At 46.2% G+C, this 27,746-nt stretch overlaps 1 protein-coding gene and 1 long non-coding RNA gene across 2 annotated transcripts in view; both read left to right on the forward strand.

The window, feature by feature from the left end:
* Positions 1-2,951: 2,951 nt before the first annotated feature.
* LOC146425291 (uncharacterized) lies at positions 2,952-8,341 on the forward strand. Its single transcript, XR_014846630.1, has 2 exons — positions 2,952-6,997; positions 7,907-8,341. It is a non-coding gene; the product is annotated as an uncharacterized LOC146425291 (long non-coding RNA).
* Positions 8,342-18,344: 10,003 nt separating this feature from the next.
* Positions 18,345-27,746, forward strand: part of LOC146425292 (hsp90 co-chaperone Cdc37-like 1) — a 77,620-nt gene continuing 68,218 nt past the window's right edge. Inside the window, exon 1 of the mRNA XM_085041675.1 lies at positions 18,345-18,483. Within this exon, the coding sequence (XP_084897801.1) occupies positions 18,382-18,483 (102 nt within the window). The 5' untranslated portion in view covers positions 18,345-18,381. The remainder of the gene's footprint in view (positions 18,484-27,746) is intronic.

Genomic DNA, 27,746 nt, shown 5'->3' on the forward strand with positions numbered 1-27,746 from the left:
CTGGAAGAACAAGGATCCCTTGGCTGATGGCCTCAGGCCCTGCCACAAGCAGTGCACCAACCCCCTGATCTAGGGGACCGTACACATCCAAGGGAACCCTGTGGGCATCGCCAGATTCTAAGATGACTGTTGCTGTGTTGTAGGCGTTGACTCGGGCTGAGCCTTTGGTGCCGCCTCCACATTGACCAGATAGGCCTGTGTTGTCGCCCTGTTCTGAGGGATCTGCTGTGACGGGGGGCAAATCCTCCTTTTTGCACCCCTCTTCACTTTTTCCAACAGGGGTCAACCATCTGCATGGTACTGCGACCTGCAATAGTCTGAAGTGTGACCTGGCCTACCACACCTCTTACATTGAGGAGTCTCGGTCCCCAAATTTCCCTTTTTCTCCGAATTTTCTTTCTGCCTTGATTTGACTCGTTTCAGTTTGTTCCCAGCTTTGGGCTGTTTTTGTCCCTGATCAGGGGCCCCTGACCCGGCGACAGAAATGCAGCCAAAACGGATTTCCCGTGACTGTCTGCCTGTACTCTTGCACAAGCTTGTACCATGTCTGTGACTGAAGGATCCCCTGGTAGGGCATTGATGATCCTTCTACACTCATCGTTGGCATTGTCTCTCACCAACTGTTTGCACAAAATCTGTCTCAGTGTTCTATCTTCAACCTGCTTTTCCCAAGCTGCTGCTAGCTTCTGAACAAATTTCAGGAAAAGCTCAGATTGCCCCTGCTGTATCTTTGTGTATCGTGTTTGTGGGGCGATCATCTCTATAGTTCTTAAAATGGCTCCCATACCAAGCTGTTGGGCTTGCTCCAGGATCCGAGGATCCCAAGCAGCTTGAACAATGGGGTTAGTGAAATGTCCCTTACCCATGAGGACGTTAGCCCCAATCATGCGCCTAGGCTCCTCGGGAGGCAAGGACATATTTTGCTGTATCTGTTTTTCAACCATCATTTTCCAATTGTCCTCAAAGGCGCTGTATTGCATGGGGTGAAACAACACCTGAGCCAAATACATAATATCAAATGGAGCAAGCAAAACACTATTTATCACTCTAAGAAGTTGCATGACAACCGGAGAAGAGTTCCCATGGCTTGCGACCTTTGAAGACAGGTCGTTTGCTACTTTCCACGCAATGGAGGCAGGGCTGCTCTTCTCCATAGAGTCCGGGCCAGGCACAAACACTGGAAAAGCCTGAGCGCCTTCTTGTAGGAAGTTAGCATCACCCTGACCTGCCATAGCAGTTTCGCACCCCTCCCTTCATTTTGGCATCCCTATTTTCTCTATAAGTTCCCAGTCTCACCCTGCTTGACTGATTCCCAGAACTGCAGGGAATCACGTGGGCGGAATATCCCCACGCCACTGAGGCATCTCCAGGGGTTACTCAGAACCCAATGCTTTTTCTTTTTCCCTCCTCGTCACTGTCTGAATCGTCAGTGTAAGGTTTGCTATCCGCAAGCCCTATCACAAAAGATGGTGACTGGCTGGATGCAGTGTCCACGCCGAAAACTGCGCAGTGATGGGGTCGGGGGAAGGGCAAGGGGACGGCGGAGTCACCAGCACACCATCAGGCGCGTTCGCCAAGCTCACCGGCACATCACCAGCACACTGTGCCAAGGCTGCATTCCCCACAGAACCCGTCAGAGGGACCGGTACCTGTCCATGTCCTCTGTGTCCTACGCATCCCCGCGCCGCCGCTGCCATGTTCCGGGGTCCCGAGGCAAGGAGTTCCGGCCCAGTCCAGCCTATTCACTGGACTTTCCGTGAGCAGAGCTCCGCCATATCTCGGCAGATTCCGGCCACTTCGGCCAGTAAATCCTTTAAAAGCCAAGATGGAGGAGGCTCCTCTATGTTCAGCTCAGAGTCCCGTGTGTCTGAGCCACAGGAAGCCTTTTCCAGCATGGCTTCCGTGGAAATGTCAATCAAATTCCCCACAGCGGAAGCACCGCCCACTGGAGGCTTCTCTTCCAGTCCCTGCCTGGCCAAAATGGCAGCTGGACCTGGAAGCCGCTCGGGGGCCACGCTCGGAGCCTGCGCTGGGTCCCAGGCGCCGGCTGCAGCTGACGGCGCAGTCGGTACAAGCCTGCCCGGGCCTGGCGGAACGCCGGACTCACCCATGCCCGTGGCCGCATCCGCGCCGGCCAGGGCCTCCAGCTGTGTGGTCGCGTGTCAAATCCGTGGCTGTTTCAAACAGAACTGAGGTATGTTGTTGTCCCGCCTGCGCCGCGGCTGCGTTACCCGCCTCTGTTCTCTCAGTCCCTGCTGCCGAGACAGCCTGCTCAGCCGCCGCGACCCGCTGCCTGCGAGAGGGGGCCAGATCAGTGCCATTTTGCGGGGGTGGGGGGGGCACCGAGGCCAGCCCATTGTGCGGGGGCAGGGGAGGGGGGACTCCCCTTGCCGCTGGCTCCTCAGAGCCGGTCCTCGTCCCTTCTTTCTTCAGCATCTCAGCCAGTTGTTTATTTGGGTGGACATAAATGCATTTGGGAAGGTCATTTGGAGAGGTATACTTGGTCTTTGTGGCCCCATCCGCTGCTGATTGTGGGATGTCAGGTTCGGTCTGAGTCGTGCGCCGTTCATTGACCGAAAGCAGAGATTCCAGACCTTTTAAAGCCTCTATCTCTGCATTGTAAAATTCCTGTCCCTTCAACGCATCCCAAATTTCCCTCCATATTCCATGGAAGCAGATTGTTTTCTGGTCTCCAAATATCATCTCTTTGTACAGAGAGTTCCCAACAGTGAGCCAGGACAAACAATCCATGTCCATCTCCCAGACCCCCGGGATCGCATTCTCTGAAACCCATGTCAGCAAGGCACGAGCGACCTGCAGCGTCTTCGCTGCAGCTGGATCACTCCAAGGGTCCTGCAAAAAGTCTCGCAAAAGTTCGTCCTTAGGCATGGGAGAATCCATCGCCATATCGGGACCATGCCACACCGTGCGGCGGGCGGGGGGTGGGGACAGGTAGCGTACCTGTAACTGCGTGCAGTACGCATTGGTGGTCACCAGATGCCGCTGTTAGACTGCTAGCGGAGTGAAGAGTCGAGAGAGTTTCTCGGGTGAACAAAATTCTGAATTTATTATTTATTTTAACATCTTATATAGACTTTCACAGGTTGTTCGGATTGGGCCAGTTCAAAACCTCCCCCTAGGCCAATTGGCCAGGCTTGAACCGCCTATCTTCCAAAAGACCGTTTCAATAACACTAAAACTTTATCTTTATTTATAAAACATAGGAAGAAGAAAAGTTCCCATGGGAAAGAATCTGTGTTGCCAAAGTTGATGACATCCTAATAGCTACCCAGACAGAAGAAGCCTGTGTACTCTGGACAGTAAGTTAATGAAATTTCCTGGTGCTTCAAGGGTACAAAGTGTCCAAGTAAAGAACGGCGAGAGAGAACTCACACACAACTTAATATAAGTCATAAAGCAAGCTCCAATTTATTTTACCAAATAAGAAACTTATATACTGTTACCGATGATTCTAATTATAGTTACACACGTATCTGCAGTTTGTTCTCACATATTCAGGGATCTTTTTGGTGACTCCCTTATTTTTTCTCATAACACTCTTGACTCCCTATCTTTTCTCATTACATTCTTCTCACAGCTTAGAAGCACAGCTGTGGTTCCCAGGTATCAGCTTTTCACAACAGCTTGCTAGGATTTTTACTGAGGCCTGACTATGCTGAGGCTTTGTTCAGGCCTACTCAGCTAACTCAAATTTTGCTGGAAAACTGTGTTTTCCAACATCCAAGAAAAAGGCTCAAGTAGTAAAACCAAAAGTAATTTATTTGGGCTATGAAATGACTGCTGGGCAGCTAACTTTGGGACAAGACTGGAAAGACACCATTTGCCAAACCCCGAAACCCCGAACTGTAAAGGAACTACGGACATTCTTGGGGATGACAGGATGGTGTAGGCTTTGGATCCTTAGTTATGGGGTCCTTGTAAAACCTTTGTATGAGCTCATCAAAAAGGAAAGCAGAGATCTTCAGTGGATGAAGGAGGCCATGAGGGCCTTCAAACAACTGAAGAACGCCCTGATGTCAGCTCCAGCTTTGGGACTTCCAGATGTGAGTAAACCATTTTTTTCTGTTTTCTCACGAGAAACAGGGGATTGCCTTGGGAATACTAGCACAAGACCTGGGCCCATATCGACGGGCAGTTGCTTATTTGTCTAAGCAACTAGACACAGCAGCCAAAGGATGGCCGGAGTGCCTCAGGGCTGTCGTGCAGTCATGCTAAACATCCAAGAGGCACGCAAGTTTACCTTGGGCCAGAAAATGACTGTGCTAGTGTCCCACACAGTGTCTGCAGTGCTGGAAGAGAAAGGCAGACACTGGCTCTCCCCACAGAGGTTCCTAAAATACCAAGCCATCATGGTAGAGCAGGATGATGTGGAAATAGTGGTCACTAACATTGTCAACCCAGTTTTTTTTCCTCAGTGGAAACAATGGGGAGCAGGTGCACCACGACTGCCTGGAAACTATTGAGGCCACATACTCCAGCCGTCCAGATGTAAAGGATGTACCTTTGGATGATGCAGAGACCTGGTTTACCGATGGGAGCAGCTACCTCATCAGTGGAAAGCGACATGCAGGGTATGCAGTCACCACCAGCAAAAAGGTAATAGAATCTGGACCCTTACCAATAAACACTTCTGCCCAGAAAGCTGAAATAATTGCTTTAACCCATGCTTTGGAAATTGCAAAAAGAAGAAGATAAACATCTATACAGACTCCAAGTATGCATTTGGAGTTGTACATGCACACAGAGCCATTTGGAAAGAAAGGGAGCTGTTTAACTCACAAGGAAAAAACATTAAACATGCACAAGAGATAACCCAGCTGTTGGAAGCAGTCCAGCTACCCGAGAAAGTAGCAATCATGCACATTAAGGCACACCAGAAAGTGAGCTCAGAATTGGAGGAAGGAAATGATCTGGCGGACAGAGAGGCAAAAGAAGCAGCAAAAGGTGAGGTGACAACTGAAGGGGCTCTAATTCCAGATGGCCAGATCTCCCTAGAAGGTAAGCCAACCTATAACAAAGAGGACAGAAGATCAGAATGGGTCATATAATGGAGAGGGTTGGGTTATTACTGAACAGGGGAGGTTGGTCATTCCGTCTCATTTAGTGTGGGCATTAGTAAGAAAAGAACACCAAAAGACACATTGGAGAATAGACGCCCTACACAAATATTTCATTGAAAAAATTATTGCCAGAAATTTATATGCTACCATCACACAGGTAACCCGACAGTGTGACCTTTGCCTCCAGACTAGCCCTAAAAATATCCCCAAACCAAAATTGGGCCAAATTGGGAAAGGGAATGGGCCTGGACGGCAGTGGCAAATTGATTTTTCAGAACTCCCAAGAAAAGGGGGTATCGGTACTTGCTGGTATTAACAGATACCTTTTCAGGATGGCCAGAAGCCTTTCCCACTAGAACTGTCAAAGCCAGGGAGGTAACCAAGTCTCTTACAGAGAAAACTTTGGAGTCACAGTGGGAAGGACCATTTCAAGTACTCCTTACCACTTTCACTGCAATCAAAATCAAAGAACAGAATGCCTGGATTCATCACACTCGAGTGAAGAAGGCTCCAAAAACCCCTTGGGAAGTGGCTTCTAACAATAATGAACTGAAATTGAATTTTACCTGGGTAAAATGAATGCAATTAGAAAAGTTACTCTCATTGGTGTTCTCACAGACAGCTGCCTGAATTTGACTATAATTGTAATGCATAATAATAAAATTTACCACCCACCTGAATGGGATTGGAATTGAGATGAGTGGATTATGACCCTAACTGGTATCATTAATGAAAAAATCCAGGCGAGATGTAGAAAAAGAGAACTTGTTTTTCAATATAAAAAGCCTTTTTTAATTTTAGTTTTTGGCAATTTTTTAAATTTCAATTTGGCATTTAAAATCCACTCTAATATTTCAAAAGAAATATGTTCTACTAAGAATTAGAATTGTGTTAAACAAAATGTGTTTGCCTTGTGTTGTTGCCAGTAACAATACTTCCGGTGACCCAAGTGATAAAGTATGGGCCCAGATGGTTGATAAGAAATGGCAAACTGTAAATTTAGAATCATGCATTACACAAAAACAACAAGGGTTTATCTGTGAGAGTAACACAGTCAATGCCAAAGACGTTTAGATGTTGAGCAAAGCATTTGCCACTTTGAAGTTCACCCGGATCTTAGTTAAAGAACAGTACTTGTATATATTGGTCAAGGTTGTGTTTGTTTAAGAACAATGTGTGTTTTTATAAAAATAGATAATGACAATATTACTTTGGATGTTAAGAATCATTTTAATTTTTGTATTTGTAATTTTGTGAAGATCATTGAGTGTGACTTTTTTTATTTAGCGCCAGTTGTATCTCATCAATTGATAAAGTCCAATTACACAATGTATTATGAATTATCATTAATACCTATTGGGATTAACCTTACGTTAGTAAGACAATTAGTAGAGCATCAAGACTTAATTAACATCCTAAAAGGAATTCAAAAAAGTGGGAAGAAAACTTTAATAACCATTCACCATGATGCAGAAGAAATAAGCAGTCTTACAAAAAGCAAGACAAGATGCGGATCATCACTGGTGAGACATTCTTTTTAGATGGTCACCCACTGCAACTGGTATCCTTAATACATTATGTCACCCATAATTGTTTTACTAATTCTAGTAGGTATTAGCTTTGTATTATCTGTTCTGTTACTTGTTTGAAATTATAGGATGTTAAAGAGGTGTTGGAGGTTGGGGGGCATTGGAATTTTTTTTCTATCCCTGTTACTAAGCAACAAATATCTAGGTGATTAGAGCCATCGACTCTTTTCTAAGAGACAAAAGGGTGTGCTGGGTGGGGCAAGAGAAGGAAAGAGCTGGCCGTTAGAGACTGGCACTCTCGTCATCAGACACCGGGAAGAGAGGCTGCTCTTTGCTTCTGGCTGCGACCGCAGGAGATCCAACTGTGCTCTGTCTTCTCCTGGCTGGGTGAGCTTTGATTTAACTTCTTTACCATTGGGAGTGCATGTTTGTTCCCGGCTGCATTTCTCGCAGCAGCTGCCAGGGAGTCCGGCTGTCCCTGCCACCCGCCCCGCTCTGCCGCACGAGACTGCAGCGTCTGCTGTGACTGCAGAGTCCTTGCTGCCTCGCTGGCTAGCCGGGGAGAGCCAGCCCCCTTGCCCCTGCCACCCCGCTTTTGCTGCTCCAAGCTGCCCTGCATGCTTCTCAGCCCTCCGCCATTACCAACTGCATGAAGCTGACCTGCAGCCGCTCGGCAGTCATCGCACCTGCCCTGCCCAACCGGGAGCTCCACAGCGCCCCTGCTGCTTGCGACCGTGATTACACCACATGGGAAAGTGCTCGGCAGCTCAAAAAGTCATCTGCTATTTGTTTTCTAGTTCTATTTGTAGTTGCTATTATTGTTATTGCTTGTTTATAGATACTAGTAAAGAACTGTTATTCCTTTTCCCATACCTTTGCCTAGAAACCCCTTGATTTCAAAATTAAAATAATTCGAAGGGAGGAGAAATCACATTCTCTGTCCTAAGAGAGAGTTCAACCTCTCTTAGCAGACACCTGTCTTTCAAACCAAGACAAGAGGCTATCAATTTTAACCACTTTATCGAATGTACATAGAAAGGCATTGAGAGATACTTATCGCAGAAGCTTGCTAGAAGGAGAATCCATTTACTAGTAAAAGAATTTACTAATTTTATAGAAAAGGGGGGGACTGATTTAGGGGGGCTAGAATTTATTAATTTCACAGAACTAGAAGCTGGATAATAATAATAATAATTTTTGAACTGATTCAGAAGGCCAGAGATTAGATAATGATTTACTAAGATTTGCTTGCTGAAGACAATGTATTATTCACTTAATGATTTTGTGCCTACCTAGTATCAGGGAGGATATAGAGAAGAGAGCCAAATAATTGAGAAAAACTACCGAGTGTGACCAAACATCCTGCTCGTGGACCCCAGAACTGGCTCAAGTTAGTTCCAAGGCTTGGACTTGGACCAAGAACCAAGGGAGCATGCGCAAGGGAACAGGGTGAAGAGTTCATCCTGAGGAAGACTATTAACTTCATCTTTGGGACCCTTGCCCACAATTAATCTGTGACACTGCACTTGCGCGAACATATTTAAATGAACTCTGAACTCATTATAATACGAAGCAGGGATAATGAATATGTATAGGAGCACTGTGTGACTTTATGCATATGTAACCTGTAACCTAATATAAACTTAGTGAAGTGCTGCTGATGGTGTGCATGCCTTTGGAGGGGCTACCCCCATGCACCCCAGCTGGAATAAACACATACCTACTTCATAACTATTTGAGTTGTGGAGTCAATCCTCACCTCAGGGGGAAAGATAGCCTAGTTAGATCACAAGCAAAGAAAACTAACAGTACGAGAGTCTTAGTCAGTTATCATTTATGCTTTCCTCTTTCCTTTATGCTTTCCTCTTTCTGCTCTGTTTGCTAGAAATTCCACCAAGTGGGGAAGAAAAGTACCCCACTTTACAAGCAAGAAAAGCTATCAGTGGTCCTGATCACTGTCTGGAGCCATGATGTGAGCTGCCAAAAACTGAAAAGATTAATGTCTCTGAGACACTTCAAAATGCCTGTGTGTATGGTGTGTGTGGGGAGGGGGCAGGTTAGGCCTTGCCCTGGTGAGACAGTGAACTGCTCCTCACCCCAACCCCAGAGCATCCCAGCCCTGCAGTAGTGCTCTCAGTCATGGACATAGCAGAGGCAGTGCTCCACAGAGCTCCAATTCCAGCCCTATAGTGGGGCCAGTCATGAACACAGCTGAGGCAGTGTTCCATTCTCCCCATCCCTGACTCCAGAGAAACCCAGAAATCTAATCCTGCTGGGGGATGGAAGGCCCAAGAAAGCCAAAGGAATTAACATTCCTCTTAGAATTTCTATAGATTCTGTCTTTCTTCTTCAAAATAACTGCTCATAATTCTAGGCCTATAGGGGGGCTAATATGTAAAATAAAAATCAAACTAAAGTAAAACCAAGGCCCAAGAGTTGGCCAGTGCCCCTGGGTTGATATTGGATATATGAACACAGTGCCCATAAAGTTTTGCCCTTGGGATAGCAAGGTCACTGTGCGATAAGACCAGTATCTCCTCACGTTAGTGTTATTCCTCAACTAACAGGGCTTACTCCCAGCTTTTATACTAATAGATGGACCCACCAGATTTCACAGCTTTGCCAGGTGGTTTATACCCTGGCCCAGAGTAAGTGAACTAAAGAAGAATCTTTTTGCCACTGTAGAGACCATAATGAATGCCACTGCAGATGCCATAAGAGCACAGCAAATCAAGATTAAGAGCATCTCACAATTAACTATAGATTTGCTATATGCCAGAGGAGGAGGAGTATGTACAGTTATAAATACAAGCAGTTGCAATTATGTTAATCCTAGCTTCAACAAATGTATGTAATAGTTATTTGTGTTATTGCATTGTTATTTACTGTCTGTAATAGTAGTTATTGTTGTATGATATTATGTACTTGGAATTGCGATGCTTATGTTCAATGGCAAAAATACAAATTTAGATATGAGCTAGAGAAAGGTACTTACTTTCATGACATACAAGATTTGTAAAGAATGACAAATTATAAAAAAGAAAAGGGGGGATTGCGAAAGGAGTGGTCAAATAGATAACCCAAATCTATTTACACTTCAACCATCCTTATTTCTTTGATCTTTTGCCCCTTCCACCAGCACAGCACCCGTCCAGGGCCGAAGGCTGATAACAGTTCTGGCCTTGTGGATTCCCTTAATCTTATCAAGACAAAAGGGGGCAAAAGATTCCTTTTGAAGCCAAGCACAAGAAATCGCTGAATAATATTAATGACTTAGGAGAAATAATTTGTATACCCACTCCTATCCTGGGGAATGTGATGAATATTCATGAATTTTACATATAACACTGTGTCTTTGGAAGTACCGAGGTGTGTGTTTGGTGGAGAGAATTCCCCCACACCCAGTGCATCGAATAAAGCAAATACCCACTTCTCTGACTTGGTTTCTGAAGTGTCTCTGGGCTCAATTGGGGTGAATCACACCCTGGGGAAGAGGGACCCATTAAAGGGGTCCCAGACCCCCAAACTCATTTCGGGATCGGGTTGGCTGCTTAAGCGGAGCCCAGCAAGGCAGCCCGCTCTTGGGCGGAGGCGGCGCGGCCTGGAGCTCAGCAGAGCTCCCGGAGGAGTGGCGCAAACCAGAGATCGGAAGCAGACACAGGAGATGCAGGCAGTCAGCCTGGCAGTCCAGGGGATTTATTAAAAGGTAAGGGGAGATGGAGGGGGGAAGGAATAGGGCTGGATCGGCGAGCTCAAAGCGGGGTTTCTGCGTTGCATTGCGGCTAATATAACGGGGGAAAAAGGGAGGGGAGAAACCGAAAGAACCAACAGGGTACATAGAACTCTGGATTGACAATAACTTGATCTTATGGGGGAACAAGGGGGGAGGATATAGAACTTTAAATTTTCCAATCAGAGAACACGGCAAAGGCAGACAAAGGAGAACTTTCTAGAATTAATATGGGAGGAGAGATGAGCTGGGCCAATAGCTTTACTTCAAGGCTCTCTGGGAGCACCCCCTTTAGGGCTGCTTTATTCCCATGACTCATCCCGTGGGGCAATGCCACTGCTAGGGACGCTCAGCTGAGCTAAAGCCACTGCAACAACCCATGTTGCAGCAGTTTGGGGAAGACTGTTGCCTGTGGTATGGATTCACATTGAAGCAGTTCATGGAGAACTGTCTACTGTGAGACGGACCCCATGGTGCAGCAGGGGAAGGACTCCTTTCCCTGAGCAGTGGGAGAAACAACAGGTGATGAACTGACCATAACCCCCATTCCTTGTCTCCCTGCACTGCTGGGGTAGGAGGTAGAGCTGGGAAAGAGGGAGGGGCAAGTGGAACATATTTTGAAGGTTTTATTTTACTTCTCATTATCCTGCTCTGATTTTGTTAGTAATAAATTCACTTAATAACTCTAATTTGAGCCTGTTTTGCCCGTGATGGTATTTGGTGGGTGAATTCTCTCTCTTCTTATCTCACCTCATGAACCCTTCATTATATTTTCTCTCCTCTGTCCAGCTGCAGAGGGGAGTGAGAGAGAGGTTTTGGTGGGTGCCTGGCATCCAGGCACCATCAACACACTACAACTGGTCACAAGGCTTTGAGCTTGGCAGGCTAGGGAATTTTACATCCCTTCAGATACCGGGACCCTTGCATTCATATAACATCAGACAGACCCCGGAGAGATTTCTCCCATGGCATGCTGAGCAGTTCCTGTCCATGGAGGGAAGCTCCTCCTTTTTGATCATTTGACCGATTATAAAATTTCCCTACAAGAAAACAACTCTATTCCTACAGGAAGTTGAGATGAGAACTTCTTGCAGCACTTTTAGCTAAATGTAAAGCCACAGAAATGGCACAACCACCAGTACCAATCAGGAGCTGCCTGCAGGTTCCTCTGTTACAATGAGCTGGCTGATTTTATCCTGCATCCAAGAGATTTGCGCAGCACAACACAGACCTGAAAGCCAAGGTGTACGTGCAACATAGCACAGCACAGGCCTGGGCATGTTCAAGTTAACTGTTGTGTGCACCACTAACTCTTTGATGTACAGTAGTTTTCTGGTCAAGATGAATACAAGGGTGTACAGTAGTTGTTTAGAAGTAATGTAAAGACCTTGAGCCTTCTCTTCATATTCTAAAGTATTCCTGCTGTTGAGGAATACATTCAGTGCAGGTAGCTCGCTGTGCAGCTGCAGTGCGAGCTGCAGATTGAGCTCTGGGGGGCAGGAGGGCGAGAACAGCCAATCCTTTGCATAACAAATGGCACAGGGATCTGTGGCGCCGGTCAGGTGACCGGACACTCAGAGACATGGCAGGAGCCTAAGACTCAGGAGGAAGATCTGAGACTTTCTTGTGCTTAGACTGTGAGGGTATAAAAACCCAGGGGTTCCTTTGTTGGGGGTTCTCCTCCGAGGCACCAGCTCGGGCTGTTTCTGTGTTACTGCACTGTGAATAAATTACTTTATGGAATGAGACATCTGAGACTCTGCTATGGGAAACCTGGGGTCGAACTGGTAAGGAAATCTGGTCTGACTGCATGTGAGTGGGGTGTGCAGGAGTTCCCTTTGGCTCACTGGAGCCACGGCTGCGAAGGGGCTTCGGTCCCAGCAGTTATAGTCTGATGTTGGGAGTGTGGCTGCCTGAGAGTCTCATGAATTGTCAAACTGGGAAGTTTCCTTAACACTGCAGTCTAGTCATTTAGAGCACAGGTAGTCACCAGATTGGGAAGCAATAGCTAAGGGATCCACAGACAACTCAAGACTGGCTCAATGACAGGGCAGCAGGAACACAGCTGGGTTTATGTGTTTTGTGCAATACACACCACAGTCTTGCCCAAGCACTTTAAATATCTGGTATTTCACTGCAGAGACATGGTCCCTTAGAAGCACCAGTATTAGCATCCCTGAGCAGATTCCTGCCAGAGATGTCTCAGGGTGAAGTGCTTGATCATCCAGGGCAATATGGTGCCTTTCCTGGAGCCTAAGGTTCCCATGATCACAGTCCACAGATGCAGTGGCACCAAGTGTTATGATCCAATTATTAAGGTTCTTTGGAAATACCTTTGCCCGAATTAAGGTACAAACGAGACCATATGCCAATCAATAGTATGGGTTTTATTTGATAGAAAATACGAGAGAGAGAGGGAAGAAAAGAGAGAAAAAGAGAAGTAGGAAAAGAGGTGTGGGGGGGGGACACAGAGATGGACAGGGACAAAGAAGTATCACCACTCCGTGGGTCCCGCTGGTGTCCTGATGTCCTCTTCCGCTGGTCTCGGTGGTGGAAGTCCCCCCCAAAAGTGCAGAATGCCATGGGTTGATATACACTCAGGCCAGGTGGAAATGTCCAGGCATGTCCCCCCGGGGGAGGGGGCAGCCTCTAGCAGCAGACTCTGCTTGCACTCCTGTGGTGCAAGGCGTCTGGGGAGCACTTTGGGGGGTCTGTGATGGATTGTGACTCCCCCTCAGCTGCCTCTCACGTGAGAGTCCCGTGGCTTGTGGGGTTGGGGGTTCCACAGCTGGGCCAGTTTGTGTAATGCAGGATGAGTGTGTATTGCCTCTGACCAGAGGTTACGCCATCCTCCTCCCCCCTTCAGCTGGGGGTAAGACTGTGCAAACCTGGCTTCTGTGAGCAGTGCTCTGCCCCCACCCCAAACTCAGCCAGAAACGATTCTCAGTACCGCTGGTGGCTTCAGCCTCTGTGGATGCATTCCTTTCCTTCAGACTGAGATGATTGAACAATAGGCTTTTCCCTTTATCTAATCTCAGCAGTTTGGCTCTCAGTGCAAAGTCCCAGTTAGGTATCCTCAGGGAGGCTTCTTTGATCAAAACTTTGTATCAATGTTTGAGGCATGAACTATTTTCAGTCTCTGACACCAAGCAGGGAAAGAGAAGAGCCCTCGAGTGTGCCAAGTCATCCTGTTTCCACTCTCTGGTTCTTGGTGCCTCTACTTTCTGCTGGGCATCCCCCACTACATGGGGTCAAGTCTTCCCTGGTTTAATGAACTAAGCAGTGGAGTGGGGCCACCCTGGGATTGGGACTGATGTTGCAGATGCAACCAGGTGCTTTTGTCCTTGCTGGAGTGAGGAAAGAGGGAGCTGTAGCTTGCACAGCCTAGAAGTGGAAGCACTATCTTAGAAGAACCATTCTCTTCTCTCAACTCGAGCTGCTTAACCCTCCCTTCTCCTCACAGAAACAACACGCCTGAGCAATAGGTCTTACCAGCCCTTGCACTTTCCCTACTGTTTTTCCTTTCATCTGTTTTTTTTAATTACTCGTTTTATACTCATGTCTAAAACCAAAAGTGCTTATAAAACCACTTTATTATAAATACACTCAATGAAGGGCAGTATAGCTGTTGTGATAAGGATGGTAGAACAGAACAGCATTTTACTCACTTGATAAGGATAGTAGAACAGAGCAACATTTATTCTTATCAAGGACAGTAGAACACAACAGCACAGCTTTGGAGAAATAAATAAAGGATGTAACTTAGGCAAACAGAAGTCGTGCAAAATGCAAGCAGGATGTCAGCTCAGCTCTGTAAGGATGACAAAGTAGAAGTTATGTAAAATAATGATATCGCATTTACTCAAAATCAGGGGTCAAGGAACAGCTACCTAAAAAGGACACCAGATGTTGAAGACAGACCCCAAAGAACCATATAAGAACTTTCTATAAGGGGTGCAACTATGTCAAATAAAGTCAAAGGAAGTGCGGATAGCTAATGAATGTGTAATCAGTGTGTATGATAAAAACTTGGTTCACTCAATGCTCAGTGCACGTTGTGAAAAACGAGGTTCACTCTCCTGTTAGGATTAAAAAATTTAATAAAAGACAATAGGGGACAGACAGAAGCAGAAGTACAGCACTGGGTGCTTGGCATTCAGCCAAAAAGCACACCTGGTATGGACAAAGACACCCTTTACATACCCTTCAGCCTAATGCATATTCATAAACAATTATGCATATTCAAACTTTTCTCCAAACTAGTTTGCATGTTCTGGGAACTGCTTAGCCTAGCTCCTCTTTGGATATGCCTCCTCGGAGGATGCACAGTCATCTTTAATTGATTCTGTTATCACACCCAGATTGTGGTTTCTGCAGACGACAGGTGCTGATAGTTGGAATGTCAGTGGCAGGGTCCATTTGTGGGATGTTATCCAGTTCAAGCAGGCAGTTCAAGCATTCTAACAAAACTATAACAGCTATTTCACTACTACATCTAAGCTCAGCTAGCACCAGAAGAAAATACATTAGTCATCATTACACAGCTATTTTTCACAGCAAGGCTACCTTTGTAAGAAAATAATTAAAATCATACACATAGTATCCATTGTAATATTTGTGAAAAGCCAACATTATGATAAGTATTTATCACAATGTGAATGAAGGAAGGATCCCCTGAGTGACCAGCATGCTGTAATAAGGAATGCCTACTTTTTAATACTCAAAACTGTGTTAGAAAGTTTCTATCTGGCCGATTTTGGTACCAGTTGAAATAAAGTACCAAGATGTGTTGGTTTTGCTTGGCCTGGTTTTTGGTAGCGGGGGGCCACAGAGGTGGCTTCTGTGAGAAGCTTCCAGAAGCTTCCACCATGTCCAGCAGAGCCAATCCCTGATGGCTCTGAAGATGGACATGCTGCTAGCAAAGGCTAGGCAAATTAGAGATGTTGGTAACGCCTCTGTGATAACATATTCAAGAAGAAATCAAAACAAAGGAGCCACGCAGCTTTTTTCTGGCTGGAGGAGGAGGCGAGAACATGTGAGGGAAACAACATGGAGACACCAAGGTCAGTGGAGAAGGTGGGGAAGGAGGTGTTCCAGGCGCCAGAGCCAAAATTCCTCTGCAGGCTGAGGTGATGACCACAGTGAAGCAGGTTGTCCCCCTGCAGCCCATTGATGCCTTAAATTGCTAGAAAAATTTTAAGACGCAGACACACAGTATGGGATAGGGGTTTTACCTTGGTTTAATAGGATCCCAGATGCGCACCGACGAACAAGCAAGCCCCAAAGGCCAGCCAAAAAGCCAAAAGCCCAAAAAGCCCCCGTATACAATTTATGGACAGCTTAGATTAGAATACCTATCTAAAAGTCTCCAATAAGAAGTCTAACAAATGAAGTAATTGCCCCCTTATTAAAATTGCTCCCCCCCAAAAGATTGCTACTTAGTTTACAAAAAACATGTTTCAGTGATGGGGGGCCTGTTCAAGGTTATGCGTCATGTTTTTGAGATTGTGGGTTTGTTTCGTCTTCCCAAAGGATTCTGAGCAGGGCAAGGGGTACTAGGGTGATAGATATGTAGGGTTATGAAACAGGGAGTAAAAAGTACAGGAACGAGGAAGGGTAAAAGGTTATATATAAAGGATATAAAGAGAGTGTAAAAGTAAAATAAAAAATACAAAAAACCCATCAGGCATCACCATGGGGATCCACAGGGGATGCAGAGATCTACTCACAGCCCGTGGGGGAGGTGCCCACACTGGCATGGGTGAATGCCTGGAGGAGGCTGTAATCCAGTGGGAGACCCAGTGGAGAGAGGGGGCCCCTGCTTCCAAGCTGGAGCAGCCTGTCCTTGGAGGACTGCACCCCGTGGATGAGTGACCCACACCACAGCAGTTTTGGGAGGACTGTCTGCTTGTGGGAGGAGACACACATTGTGGCAGTTTTGGGAGGACTGTTGCTCATGAGAGTGGACCCACGCTGGAGAAGTTCACAGAGAGCTGTCTCCTGTGGGAGGGACCCCAGGGTGCAGCAGGGGAAGGACTCCTCTCCCTGAGCAGCAGAAGAAGATCTTGATGATGAACTGACTAAAACCCCCCACACCCTGTTCCCTGTGCTGTCGGTGGGAAGGAGGGAGGGGCTGGGGGAAGAATGATGTCTTTAAGGGCTTATTTTACTTCTCATTAGCCTCCTCTGACTCTGTTTAGTAATAAATTCACTTTGTAACTCTAAGTTGAGCCTGTTTTGCCCTTGGAGTGTTTTCTCCTGGTTCTTATCTTGACTCATGACCCCTTCATTTTATTTTTTTTTTCTGTCCTCTGCCCAGCTGTGTCAGGGGAGAGCGAGTTAGCAGCTGTCATGGGTGCCTGGCATTTGGCCAGTGTCAAACCACAACACATGAGAAGATTAAAAATTCAATGAAGTACAGTACAGGATAAATAAGTTATGAAAACTGAGGGAATAAACAAAACTGCAGGAACCAAGAACCCTGATCCAAGAAGTAAGAACAGGAGGATACTACAAATCAAGCATCTGTTGGGCAGCTGGTCACAAGTGGTGTTCCCCAGGGCTCAGTATTAGAGGAAAAGGACATGGAGATGCTGGTTAAGAGTTGGCTGAACATGAGCCAGCATGTGCCCAGTGTGAAAAACGAGGTCCACTCTCCTGTTAGGATTAAAAAAGTTTAATAAAAGACAATAGGGGACAGATAAAAGCAAAAGGTCAGTGCTGGGTGCTTTGGCATTCAGCCAAAAAAAGCACACCTGGTATGGACAGAGACACCTTTTACATACTCTTCAGCCTAATGCATATTCATAAACAATTATGCATATTCATATTTTCCTCCAAACTATTTTGCATGTTCTGGGAACTGATCCGCCTCCTCGGAGCATGCGCAGTTGTCTTTCATTGACTCTTATCACTCCCAGATTGTGGTTTCTGCAGGCGACAGGTGCTGATAGTTGGAGTGTCAGAGGCAGGGTTCGTTCGTGGGATGTTATCCAGTTCAAGCAGACAGTTCAAGCATTCTAATAAAACAATAACAGCTATTTTACTACTATTAAACTCAGCTAGTACTAGAAAGAAAGACCTTAGTCATCATTACACAGCAATTTTTCACAGCCAGGCTACCTCTATAAGAATTAAAACAATACACATAGTATCCATTGTAATATTTGCGAAAAGCCAACATTATTATATATATTTATCACAATAGGTTGCCAAGAAGGCCAATGGCACTCTGGCTTGTATCAGAAATAGTGTGGCCAGCATGACCAGGGAAGTAATTGTCTCCTTGTACTCAGCACTGGTGAGGCCGCACTTCAAATACTGTGTTCACTAGAAGAAATGATTCTATGATTCGATGATTCTATGATTAGAATTTCTTTCCATATGATCAGGAGTAAGATCAGCCTTTCCACTCTGCCTGAGAGTGGCCTCCAGATGAAGATCACAGAATCACAGAATGGGTAAGGTTGGAAGGAACCACAGTGGGCCATCTGGTTTAACCTCCCTGCTCAAGCACATGGCACAGGATTGTGTCCAGACAGTTCTCGGATATCTCCAGTGAAGAAGACTCCACAACCTCTCTGGATAATCCTTATTGTTTCCTATCCTTACCCTTCCCCCCCCCCCTCCGCCCCGCCCCAGCCTCCACACAGATAATTTTTGGGTTGATACTGGTTTTAGATTGATTGATTTTAATTTGTTTTTTCTCTGTGTGCTTTAACCTTCAAGTAAATAGTAGAGTGAACCTTGACGATGAACTTTGTAGTGCTTTCACTTTTATATTAAACCTGCTTTTGCCGATACCATTACCAGTGATTCTTTAAGTGATCTTAACTAATTTGCGACACACTTCAACCTCCCATGCCAGAGGCAATCGAGACTCCCCTAGCTCGGAAGAGTAAGGGACGACTCTGACTTACGCATGCCGTTGGGGGTTGTGTGTAATGTCATTTCCGGGGAAGCTCGTGACGAACTCAAGGAACAGGAACATCCGGTTGAGGGTTGGGGAGGCCCAGTCAGTATTGTGCAGCTTGTCGTGAGGATGGCGTTGTGGTTTTCCTCCCTTCAAGGTCTTGGTTCGGTTGAAGAAGCTGAGGAACGGGAATTCACTCTTACATCTATCCAGCGCCTGTCGGAATGGCAGGTACGTTTCTCCCCGTACCACTTGTCATGCTGTTTTCTTGTTCTGCTGAGTTTGTATGGGAATTCGTGAGCTCCTTCCTTCCTCCGGCAGGGGGGCTTCAGCCGCATGTACCAGGGGCTTGGATTTCCGTTGCTAGACCAAACCTTGGGTGGAAGCACGCGTGACTCCCACCGCTGGGGCATTCTACATTGCCAGAGCCTGCAACTGCAGGGTTCGTGCCTGATTTCAGCGCTCCGGGTTCTTGGGGGAAGGGCTTTTGAATATCAGTTTACAGAATCAATTTACAGAGAAACGAATCTGTTTGGGGCTCATACACGTGTAGTTTCTTTGCGCTGTGTGGTGTAAAATATAAAATGAAACCACTGAAGAGGTGCAAAGATGTGAGTCTGAGAAGTGATTAAACTTTTTTTCTTTTTCTTAAATAATCACAAGTCTGGTGCATCAGGCGTGTAAACAGGCATGCAGAAGTGCATGCTTATCTTGGACCTATTTAGCTACCCTTAGGTGTGTGTAGAGAGTTGACTGGCTGGATGCCAAGTACCCACCAAGCCGCTCTATCACTCCCCTCCACAACTGGACAGGGGAGAAAAAATATAACTAAAGGTTCATGAATTAAGGACCTGGAGAAATCACTCACCAAATACCATCACGGGCAAAACAGACTCAGCTTGAGGATATTAATTGAATTTATTACCAATCAAAATCAGAGCAAGATAATGAGAAGTAAAATAAATCTTATTAACACGTTCCCCCCACCCCTCCCTCCTTCCCCCCCCAGTGGTGCAGGGAGACAGGGAAGGGGGGTTATGGTCAGTTCATCACACATTGTTCCTGCTGCTGATCAGGGAGTCCTTTCCCTGCTCCAGCATGGGGTCCCTTCTCCACGAACTTCTCCAACATGAGTCCATCCCCTGGGCAATAGTTCTTAATGAACTGCTCCAAAATGGATCATTCTTCCACAGGGTGCAGTTCTTCAGGCACAGTCTGCTCCAGCATGGGTCCCCCACAGAGTCACAAGTCCTACCAGGGGCCTGCTTCAGTGTGAGCTTCCCACAGGGTTACAGCCCTCTTTCAGGCATCCACCTGCTTCAGCATGAGTCTCCTCCACAGGCTGCAGGTGGATCTCTGCACCCCTAATAATCTCCGTGGGCTGCAGGGGAATCTCAGTTCCGGCACCTGGAGTACCTCCTCCCCCACCTTCTTCACCTTGGTGTCTACAGAGCTGTTTCTCTCATATTCTCACCCCCTCTTCTCTGGCTGCAATTGCATCTGCCCAATAACTTTTTTTCCTTCTTAAATATGTTATCACAGAGACATTACTATCATTCCTGATTGGCTTGGCCTTGGCCAGTGGTGGGTCCATCCTGGAGCTGGTTGGCATTGGCTCTCCTGAACATGGAGGAAGCTTCTGGCAGCTTCTCACAGAAGCCATTCTTGTAGCCTCCCTTCCCCACCCCCCCCCAAAAAAAAACCCTTGCCACACAAACCCAACACAGTGTGTCAGAAAGGAATTGTGTAGTAACGCTATAGGCACTATTGGAATTTGTTACCAGCTCACTGTCACAGACAAAACAGTTTCAACTCAGGAAATTTTATTTCATTTAATTTATTGCCAACTGATACAAACTCAATTACTGATTCAGGTACTGATGTGAAAAAACTCCCACAATCAAACAAACAGGAAAACAACTTTTTAGTCCCCTTCCCCAAGTTCAATCAAATGCTTCCCTGCTTCCTAGTCTCAATTTTCCTTGTTTTTACTAGGTTATGATCTGGTGATGGGTGGTACAATGGAGGTTGGAGTCTTCTATGAGGTCATAGGGAGGGAGGGAGGGAGAGTAGCCAGGAGAAACATGGGAGATTTAAACAGTTCTAGGGAGTGCGAGCAGCCCAGAACGTGGCGAACAGTTCAGGCAAACAGGACGAGGCACAGCAGAAGGACGTGGTGCATCAGTTTGTGCTGCAGTTCACACAGGTAGGGCACTGAGACGCTGCAGCTCAAGCGGTTTGCTCAGTTAGTAGTCATTGCCCTTGTCAAGAGAGCTTAGGTATGGTATCCACTTGGTAGGGAGCCAAATCATCTATGCTCACCAAAAAAGATGCAGCGCTCCAGACAGAGCTCCCAAAAAAACACATGGTCATCCAGGTTTCAGGCTGTAGAGAATGCCTAAATGTTTCACTGGACTGTAGCAGAGATAGCAGTTGCGTCAGATGTGACCTGCTCAGCCTGGGAGCTGTTATGGGATGATATAGAAAGGTTAAGGAGTATTAGAGAATCAGCAAGGGAGGTAGGCTGGTGGGACCAAGCTCTGAACTCCCAGAGACAGGAGCAGCTACCAGAAATAATTCAAGATCATGGGAATTCTCTATTCATCCCACAGCAAGGAGCAGATACCAGTTGTGAAGAAAGGAGTTAATGGAGGGTTGTCCATGGTCAGGGTGGAAAACAAAATCCTTCTTCACCCTCCTCACTCCCCCAGGTGCCTCTGCACAATAGGTAGGAGGCTTTGAATGTGGAAGAGCAGCGAAAGGATGAAGAGGATGAAGGTCTGGCTACACCAGAGGTGTCACCACAATCAGAAAGGTCAACTCTGTATTGCAATCACTTTGAAGAGGAAGAAAAGATGGGTTATAGTTGTAGGCGATTCCCTTCTAAGGGGACTAGAGGGCCCAACCCATAGGGAGATCTGTTGTCTCCCATGGGCTTGGGTTAAGGATGTCACCAGGAAGCTTCTAAGCCTAGTGTGGCCTCAGACTACTACCCATTACTGATCTTCTATGTAGGGGGTGATGAAGTGGCAACACGTAGTCCAAGGGTGATCAAAAAGGTCTTTGGGGCCTTGGGATGGTTGGTAAGGGAATCCGGGGCACAAGTTATATTCTCCTCTATACTTCCAGTTGAAGGCAGCAACATTTGAAGAAACAGAGTCTATTAATACGTGGCTCCATGGTTGATGTCGCCACCATAATTTTGGGTTTTTTGACAATGGAATGGCCTATGCAGCACCAGGCATGCTGGCGTCAGATGAGACTCACCTTTCTCAGTGAGGGAAACGAGTCTTTGCCCAGAAACTAGCAGAACTCATTGGCAGGGCTTTAAACTACATATGATCGGGAAAGGGGACAATATCAGGCTTGTCCTTGGCAAACTGTTGGATGAGAGGCAAAGGTTAGAGGGGCAGAGTGCAAGTGAGGGTCCTCTGCTTCTGATTCTGATGTGCTGACCACACTGGAGCACACTTGCAGTCTTACAGAAAAGAGACAAGGACTCCTGAGGTAATACAGGCCAACAGGGACACACCAATGCACATAGCATAGGCAACAAACAGGAGTTGGAAGCCACTGTGCTGTAGAAAGGTGTGACCTTGTTGCCATTACTGAAACTTGGTGGGATGAATACCATGACTGGAGTGCAACTATCAATGACTACAGGCTGTTCAGAAGGGACAGGGGAGGGAGGAGAGGTGGAGGGGTTGTCCTCTACATCAGGAGGTGGATTGAGTGTGAAGAGTTGTCTCTGAAGAACAGCCATGAGCAGGTCGAAAGCTTATGGGTAAGATTCAGAGACTGAGGCAAGAAAGGGAATCTTATGGTCGGTGTCTGCTACAGGCTGCCTGATCAAGGGGAGCCTATTGCTGAACCTTCCTGCTCCACCTACAGGAGTCATTGCATCCACAGGCTCTCATACTGTTGAGGGACTTCAACCACCCCAACATCTGCTGGGAATGTAACACAACAAGCTGTAGGCAATCCAGAAGACTCCTAGAATGCATGAAGGATAACTTCTTGAGCCAGGTAATAGACAGCCCTACTAGAGCGGATGTGTTACTGGATGTGTTGGTCACCAACACAAGTGAGCTAATTAGGGACATCAAGATTGGAGGCAGCCTGGGCTGCAGTGGTCACGCCCTGGTGGAGTTTGCAGTCCTGAGGGATGTGGGTCAGGTAAGAAGTAAAGTCAGGCCCCTGAATTTTAAGAAAGCAGACTTTCAGGTCTTTAGGGAGATAGTGGGATCCCCTGGAAGACTGTCCTCAGGGTCAAGGGAGTGGAACAGAGCTGACGGATCTTTAAGGAAGTTTTCCATAGAGCGCAAGAGCTAACAATCCCCAGGATCAAGAAATCAGGCAAGGAAGGCAAGAGACCAGCAGGGCTGAGTAGGGACCTGCTAGTCAAACAAAAGGCAAAGAAGCAAATGCATAGGCAGTTTAAGCCAAGACGGGTATCCTGCGAAGAATATAGAGATTAAGTTTGATAGTGTAGGGAGGGAGTGAGGAAGGCCAAGGCGAAGCTGGAACTGAACCTGGCAAGGGATGCAAAGATTAACAGGAAGGGCTTCTACAGGTATGTCAGCCAGAAAAGGAAAGTCAAAGAAGGTGTACCCCCCGATAAACAATGCTGGAAAATTGGTAACAACAGATGAGGAGAAGGCTGAGGTATTCAACTTTTTTGCCTCAGTCTTCAATGAAAGCCTCTCTTCCCACACCTCTCGAGTGGATGGAGAGCACAATGGGGACACTTGAGGAACCTGAATGCACATAAGTCTTATGGGACCTGATGAGATGTATCCCAGAGTGAAGTCCCAGGTGACTGGAAAAAGAGAAACATTGTACCCATCTTTAAAAAGGATAGAAAGGAGGACCCTGGGAACTTTTGACCTGTCAGCCTCACCTCTGTGCCTGGGAAGATCTGCTCTCTCCTGCTGCAGATGTGCAGGAGAGGGGAAAGAAAAACTGTAAAAACACACACCAATCTCATGAGTTAAGTGAGATAGGATACTGGTAGGAGGATTCACGGAAGAAAGGGCAGACAGGCTCCAAACTTAAAGTTGCAAAGTGATTTAATTACTTAACAGAGTCAGAGGATAAATGAGAGGTAAAAATAAACTTTTCATACACTATTTTGTTCACTCACCCCCTCCCACTTATGAACTTATTTTCTATTCACCCCCTTCCCTCCTTCTAACCAACAGCTCGGGTAGAGGGGCAGGGTGGGGTATTTTTTTAGTCCATAGAGCAGGTCCATAAATCTATTCATCACTACAATTCTTCTATGACAAATACTCTTTATCTCTACTTATCTCTCTCTCTCTAGACAGTTTCTCTGCTCTCACCCCTGACCTCTTAAGAAGCAGTCTCTCCACTCACCCCCCCCTTCCCTCTTTCCAAACCAACAGCACGGGCAGGGGGCAGGGTAAGGGGTTTGTTCTCTGGTCAGTCCATCAGGGAGAGGGGTCCTCTACTTAGCCACAGGGTCCCTCCCACGAGAGACAGTCTTCTGGGAACTTCTTTGGCATGGGTCCACGAGCAATATTCCGCCCGAATTCTGTTGCAACATGAGTCTTCTTGTCCATAAGGTACAGACTCTCTCAAGCTGAGGCCAGGCTGCTTCTATCTTAGGAGCAAGGCCTTTCTCTCCCTTGCAAGGCCTTTGCAGTTTTAACTCTTTATATGAGACTCCCATTGGTTTATAGCTTCTTCCAAGCATCCACCTGCTCCTCTAGCGTGGGCTGTGAGTAGATTTCTGCATCCTTGTGGACTCCATGGGCTGCAGGGGGACCACCTGCTCTCCCCATGGTCTTTACCACAGCTAGCAGAGGGTTTTCAGCTCTGGCGCCTGGAGAACCTCCTCCCCCACCTTCTTCACTGACCTTGGCATCTCCATGCTGGTCTCTCTTCACATATTTTTACCTCCTCCTCCTCCTCTAACTACAAAGAAGTGCGTGCCTACCTTGTTTTGATTTCTTCTTAAATATGTTTTCACAGAGGCGTAACTAGCACCTCTAATTGGCCTACACATGGCCGGCAGCATGTCTATCACTTTCAGAGTCATTAGAGATTGGCTCTGCTGGACTTGATGAAAAACTTCTAGAACTTTTACTCAGGACACACAGAAGGCATCTTTGTGCCACTCCTCACCCCTCAGACACTTCCTCAGGCCTACTACAACAGCTTCTGAGGGGTTTAAATTTTTCTTAAATGTTAAAGATACTTTGCTAATGTTTTGGGCCAATAAAAACTATCACAATATGTTATCACAGAGGGGTAACCAACATCTCTAATTGGCCCAGCCTTTGCCAATGGCATGTCCATCTTCAGAGCCATCAGGGATTGGCTCTGCTGGACATGGTGGAACCTTCTAGCAGCTCACAGAAGCCACCTCTGTGCCCCCTCTGCCCCCACTACCAAAAGCCAGGCCAAGCAAAACCAACACAAAACCCCACTTTAAAACATTGTGATAATGCTGATATCCCAAATGCAAAGGGAACTCAAGATCAGAAAAACAGATTTGGCAAAAAGCTAGTTTTAATATAAATTTGTGAAAGTGTGACTTAAGAGAGTTCGATGGCAAGGTTCACTCTATAACTTTACTACATAGATGAAGTATATGAAAGAAGATCGGATTAGAATAAATTCAGAATGATTTACACAGAGACTGAGGATGCAAAAGGGTAAGAGTGCAAAGGATACAGATACAAAAGTTAAGGGGGCAAAAGGATTTAGCAGTACTTAATCATTGACTAATTTAACATTAAAAAGTGATTCAATGGGATTTACTACAATTATAATAGTGACTTAATTATAGATTCACAATAATACCATTTATACCATAATCAATTTACACACACGCACACAGGCAGAGATGTATACATCTATAGCTGTGTGTGTAGAGGTACCTATCAAAAATTCCCCCGAAGTCCAGTGAAATACATGAAATCCATTTATGTTTCTCAACAGACATGGGTCGCACCTCGAGGAGTGTGTGTGGGTGTGGGGGTATCAGCCTAGGTCTCGTCATCAGCAACAGTCTTTCGAGTATTGCAAACTTGAAGGTTTGTGAGCTCTGAGAGGCATCCCACTCAGAGGGAGGTGCTGGCACAGCCCATTGTGGTCCAGGAGAGCTCAAAGGGCCTCAGGACTGGTGTTTATAGGGTCACAAGATGACTGCCTTTAGTCAGCCACAAAATTTCCATCCTTGGGTCAGTAATTATTGCAGTTTCCAAAACATTTGAAAATTGTTCCCAAAACTCCAGCAACAGTGGTACTGGAGTATCCAAAAGTCCAGCAGCAATGATACCATTCCACTCGGGCTATGATTCAGGTAGAGAATGTTCCAAGGCTGTCAGGGGATGACTGATTATCCTTTGTTCTCCACCTTGGTTGGGCAAGCTAATGTTTCTTTTATGGTTAGTGTTGTTCCCATCTTGATCATGCCTGATATGGTCAGGGATGTTTCACTGCCCAACTGGTATGGTAAAGGGGCACTTCACCACTCAGCTATTTTGGTTAAGGCTTGTCAGGAGCTCCTGAGATTGTAGAGTGGGCCTGGTTAGGGGAGGGGGGAGATGCAGCACCTCAGGTGGACACCAAATTGAACATGATCGGGCAATGGGCCTTTGCTGCAAAGAAAGCTAATGGTATCCTGTGCTACATTAGACAAGGCATTGCCAACAGGTTGAAGAAGGTGATCCTTCCCCTCTGCTCAGCATTGGTGTGGTGTTACAAATCATTTTAAACACAGAAGAGCAAAGAAAACTAAGTTTCTGTGAATAAAATGGATCAAACCCAGAAAGGTTTGAAATATACCCAAAAAACATAATTAAAACCAAATGAGGTTAGATGCTGGTGCCAAAAATTTGATATATTTTATTTAATAGTAAAAGAGACAAAGAGAAAGAAAGAGAAAACAAAGAAATAGAAAAAGAAGTTGTGCGTGGGGGGGCAGGGGGACAGGGTGTGAGTGACAGGGATTAGGTAGAAACATATCACTGAGGCACGGATTGACTCCACAACTTAAATAGTTATGAAGTAGGTATGTGTTTATTCCAGCTGGGGTGCATGAGGGGTAGCCCCTCCGGAGACATGCACACCGTCAGCAGCACTTCACTAGGTTTATATTAGGTTACAGGTTACATATGCATAAAGTCACACAGTGCTCCTATACATATTCATTATCCCTGCTTCATATTATAATGAGTTCAAAGTTCATTTAAATATGTTCGTGCAAGTGCAGTGTCACAGATTAATTGTGGGCGAGGGTCCCAAAGATGAAGTTAATAGTCTTCCTCAGGATGAACTCTTCACCCTGTTCCCTTGCGCATGCTCCCTTGGTTCTTGGTCCAAGTCCAAGCCTTGGAACTAACTTGAGCCAGTTCTGGGGTCCGAGAGCAGGATGTTGGGTCACACTCAGTAGTTTTTCTCAATTATTTGGCTCTCTTCTCTATATCCTCCCTGATACTAGGTAGGCACAAAATCATTAAGCGAATAATACATTGTCTTCAGCAAGCAAATCTTAGTAAATCATTATCCAATCTCTGGCCTTCTAAATCAGTTAAAAAAATATTATTATTATCCAACTTCTAGTTCTCTTAAATTAATAAATTCTAGCCCCCCCCCTAAATCATCACCCATCCGAGGGTCCCAACGATGTCTTGTGGCTTCCCTCCACCTGCTCTTCTGGGTGGTGAGGGTCTCCCGCTGCTGCTGCCGCGCCGAAAAGTATAGAATCCAGTGGATTAATATACGTTTTGGGCCAGGTGGTTACGCCCACGTGTCTTGCCTAAGGGGGCTAGGTTTTGTCAGGAAAATGAATCCACAAACGCCAGAGGTTTATGTCCAAAAAGGAGACAGAGGAGTCCTGTAACTTTATTCATGAATAAAGGGAGAGGTCATGGGCATTTCCCATGGGGTCTCTCGAATTGCTAGAGGACGCAGCCTCTATTATCCTAATTCCCGGCCGCAGTTTCCCTCTCCCTTTCCCCATTGGCTGAGGTACTCGAGAGGTACAGACTTCCCGGAACGCCTAATTAATATACATCCCTCCCTAATACAGACACCCCCAATACATATTCCACTTTTCTTCTTCTTCTTGTGTCTCTGTTCCTGTAGTTTATTAACACAGTTTTGGGTAAATCTAATTAGGGAAATTCCTATGGAAATCCTACCCATTGTTTCTTCTATCTCTCAGTATCCATGTTATCTTACCAGCAGACTCAGGTCTTATCTTTACCAGTCATTTGTTTGTAAAGACACTCCCTTATTCCTTTCAGTTTTGACACTGTCCCTTGCAACACCGTGGATCTGTTGCATCATGTTGTAGTGCTCTCATGAAGGGTCTGGGGACCCCTTGGGGGGGTTTTGATGACACCCCCTTTATGTAGATGAGCTTTTCCCGGAGTGAAGGGGCCCCTTCAGCTGGGCTCCTCTGCACACGCTGTGCAGAGGATGGGCGTTCACTGCCTCTGACCAGAGGCTTTTTCACTACA

The sequence above is a fragment of the Lichenostomus cassidix genome, chromosome W, assembly GCF_008360975.1.
Source record: "Lichenostomus cassidix isolate B80296 chromosome W, HeHo_3.0, whole genome shotgun sequence".
NCBI classification, from domain to species: domain Eukaryota; kingdom Metazoa; phylum Chordata; class Aves; order Passeriformes; family Meliphagidae; genus Lichenostomus; species Lichenostomus cassidix.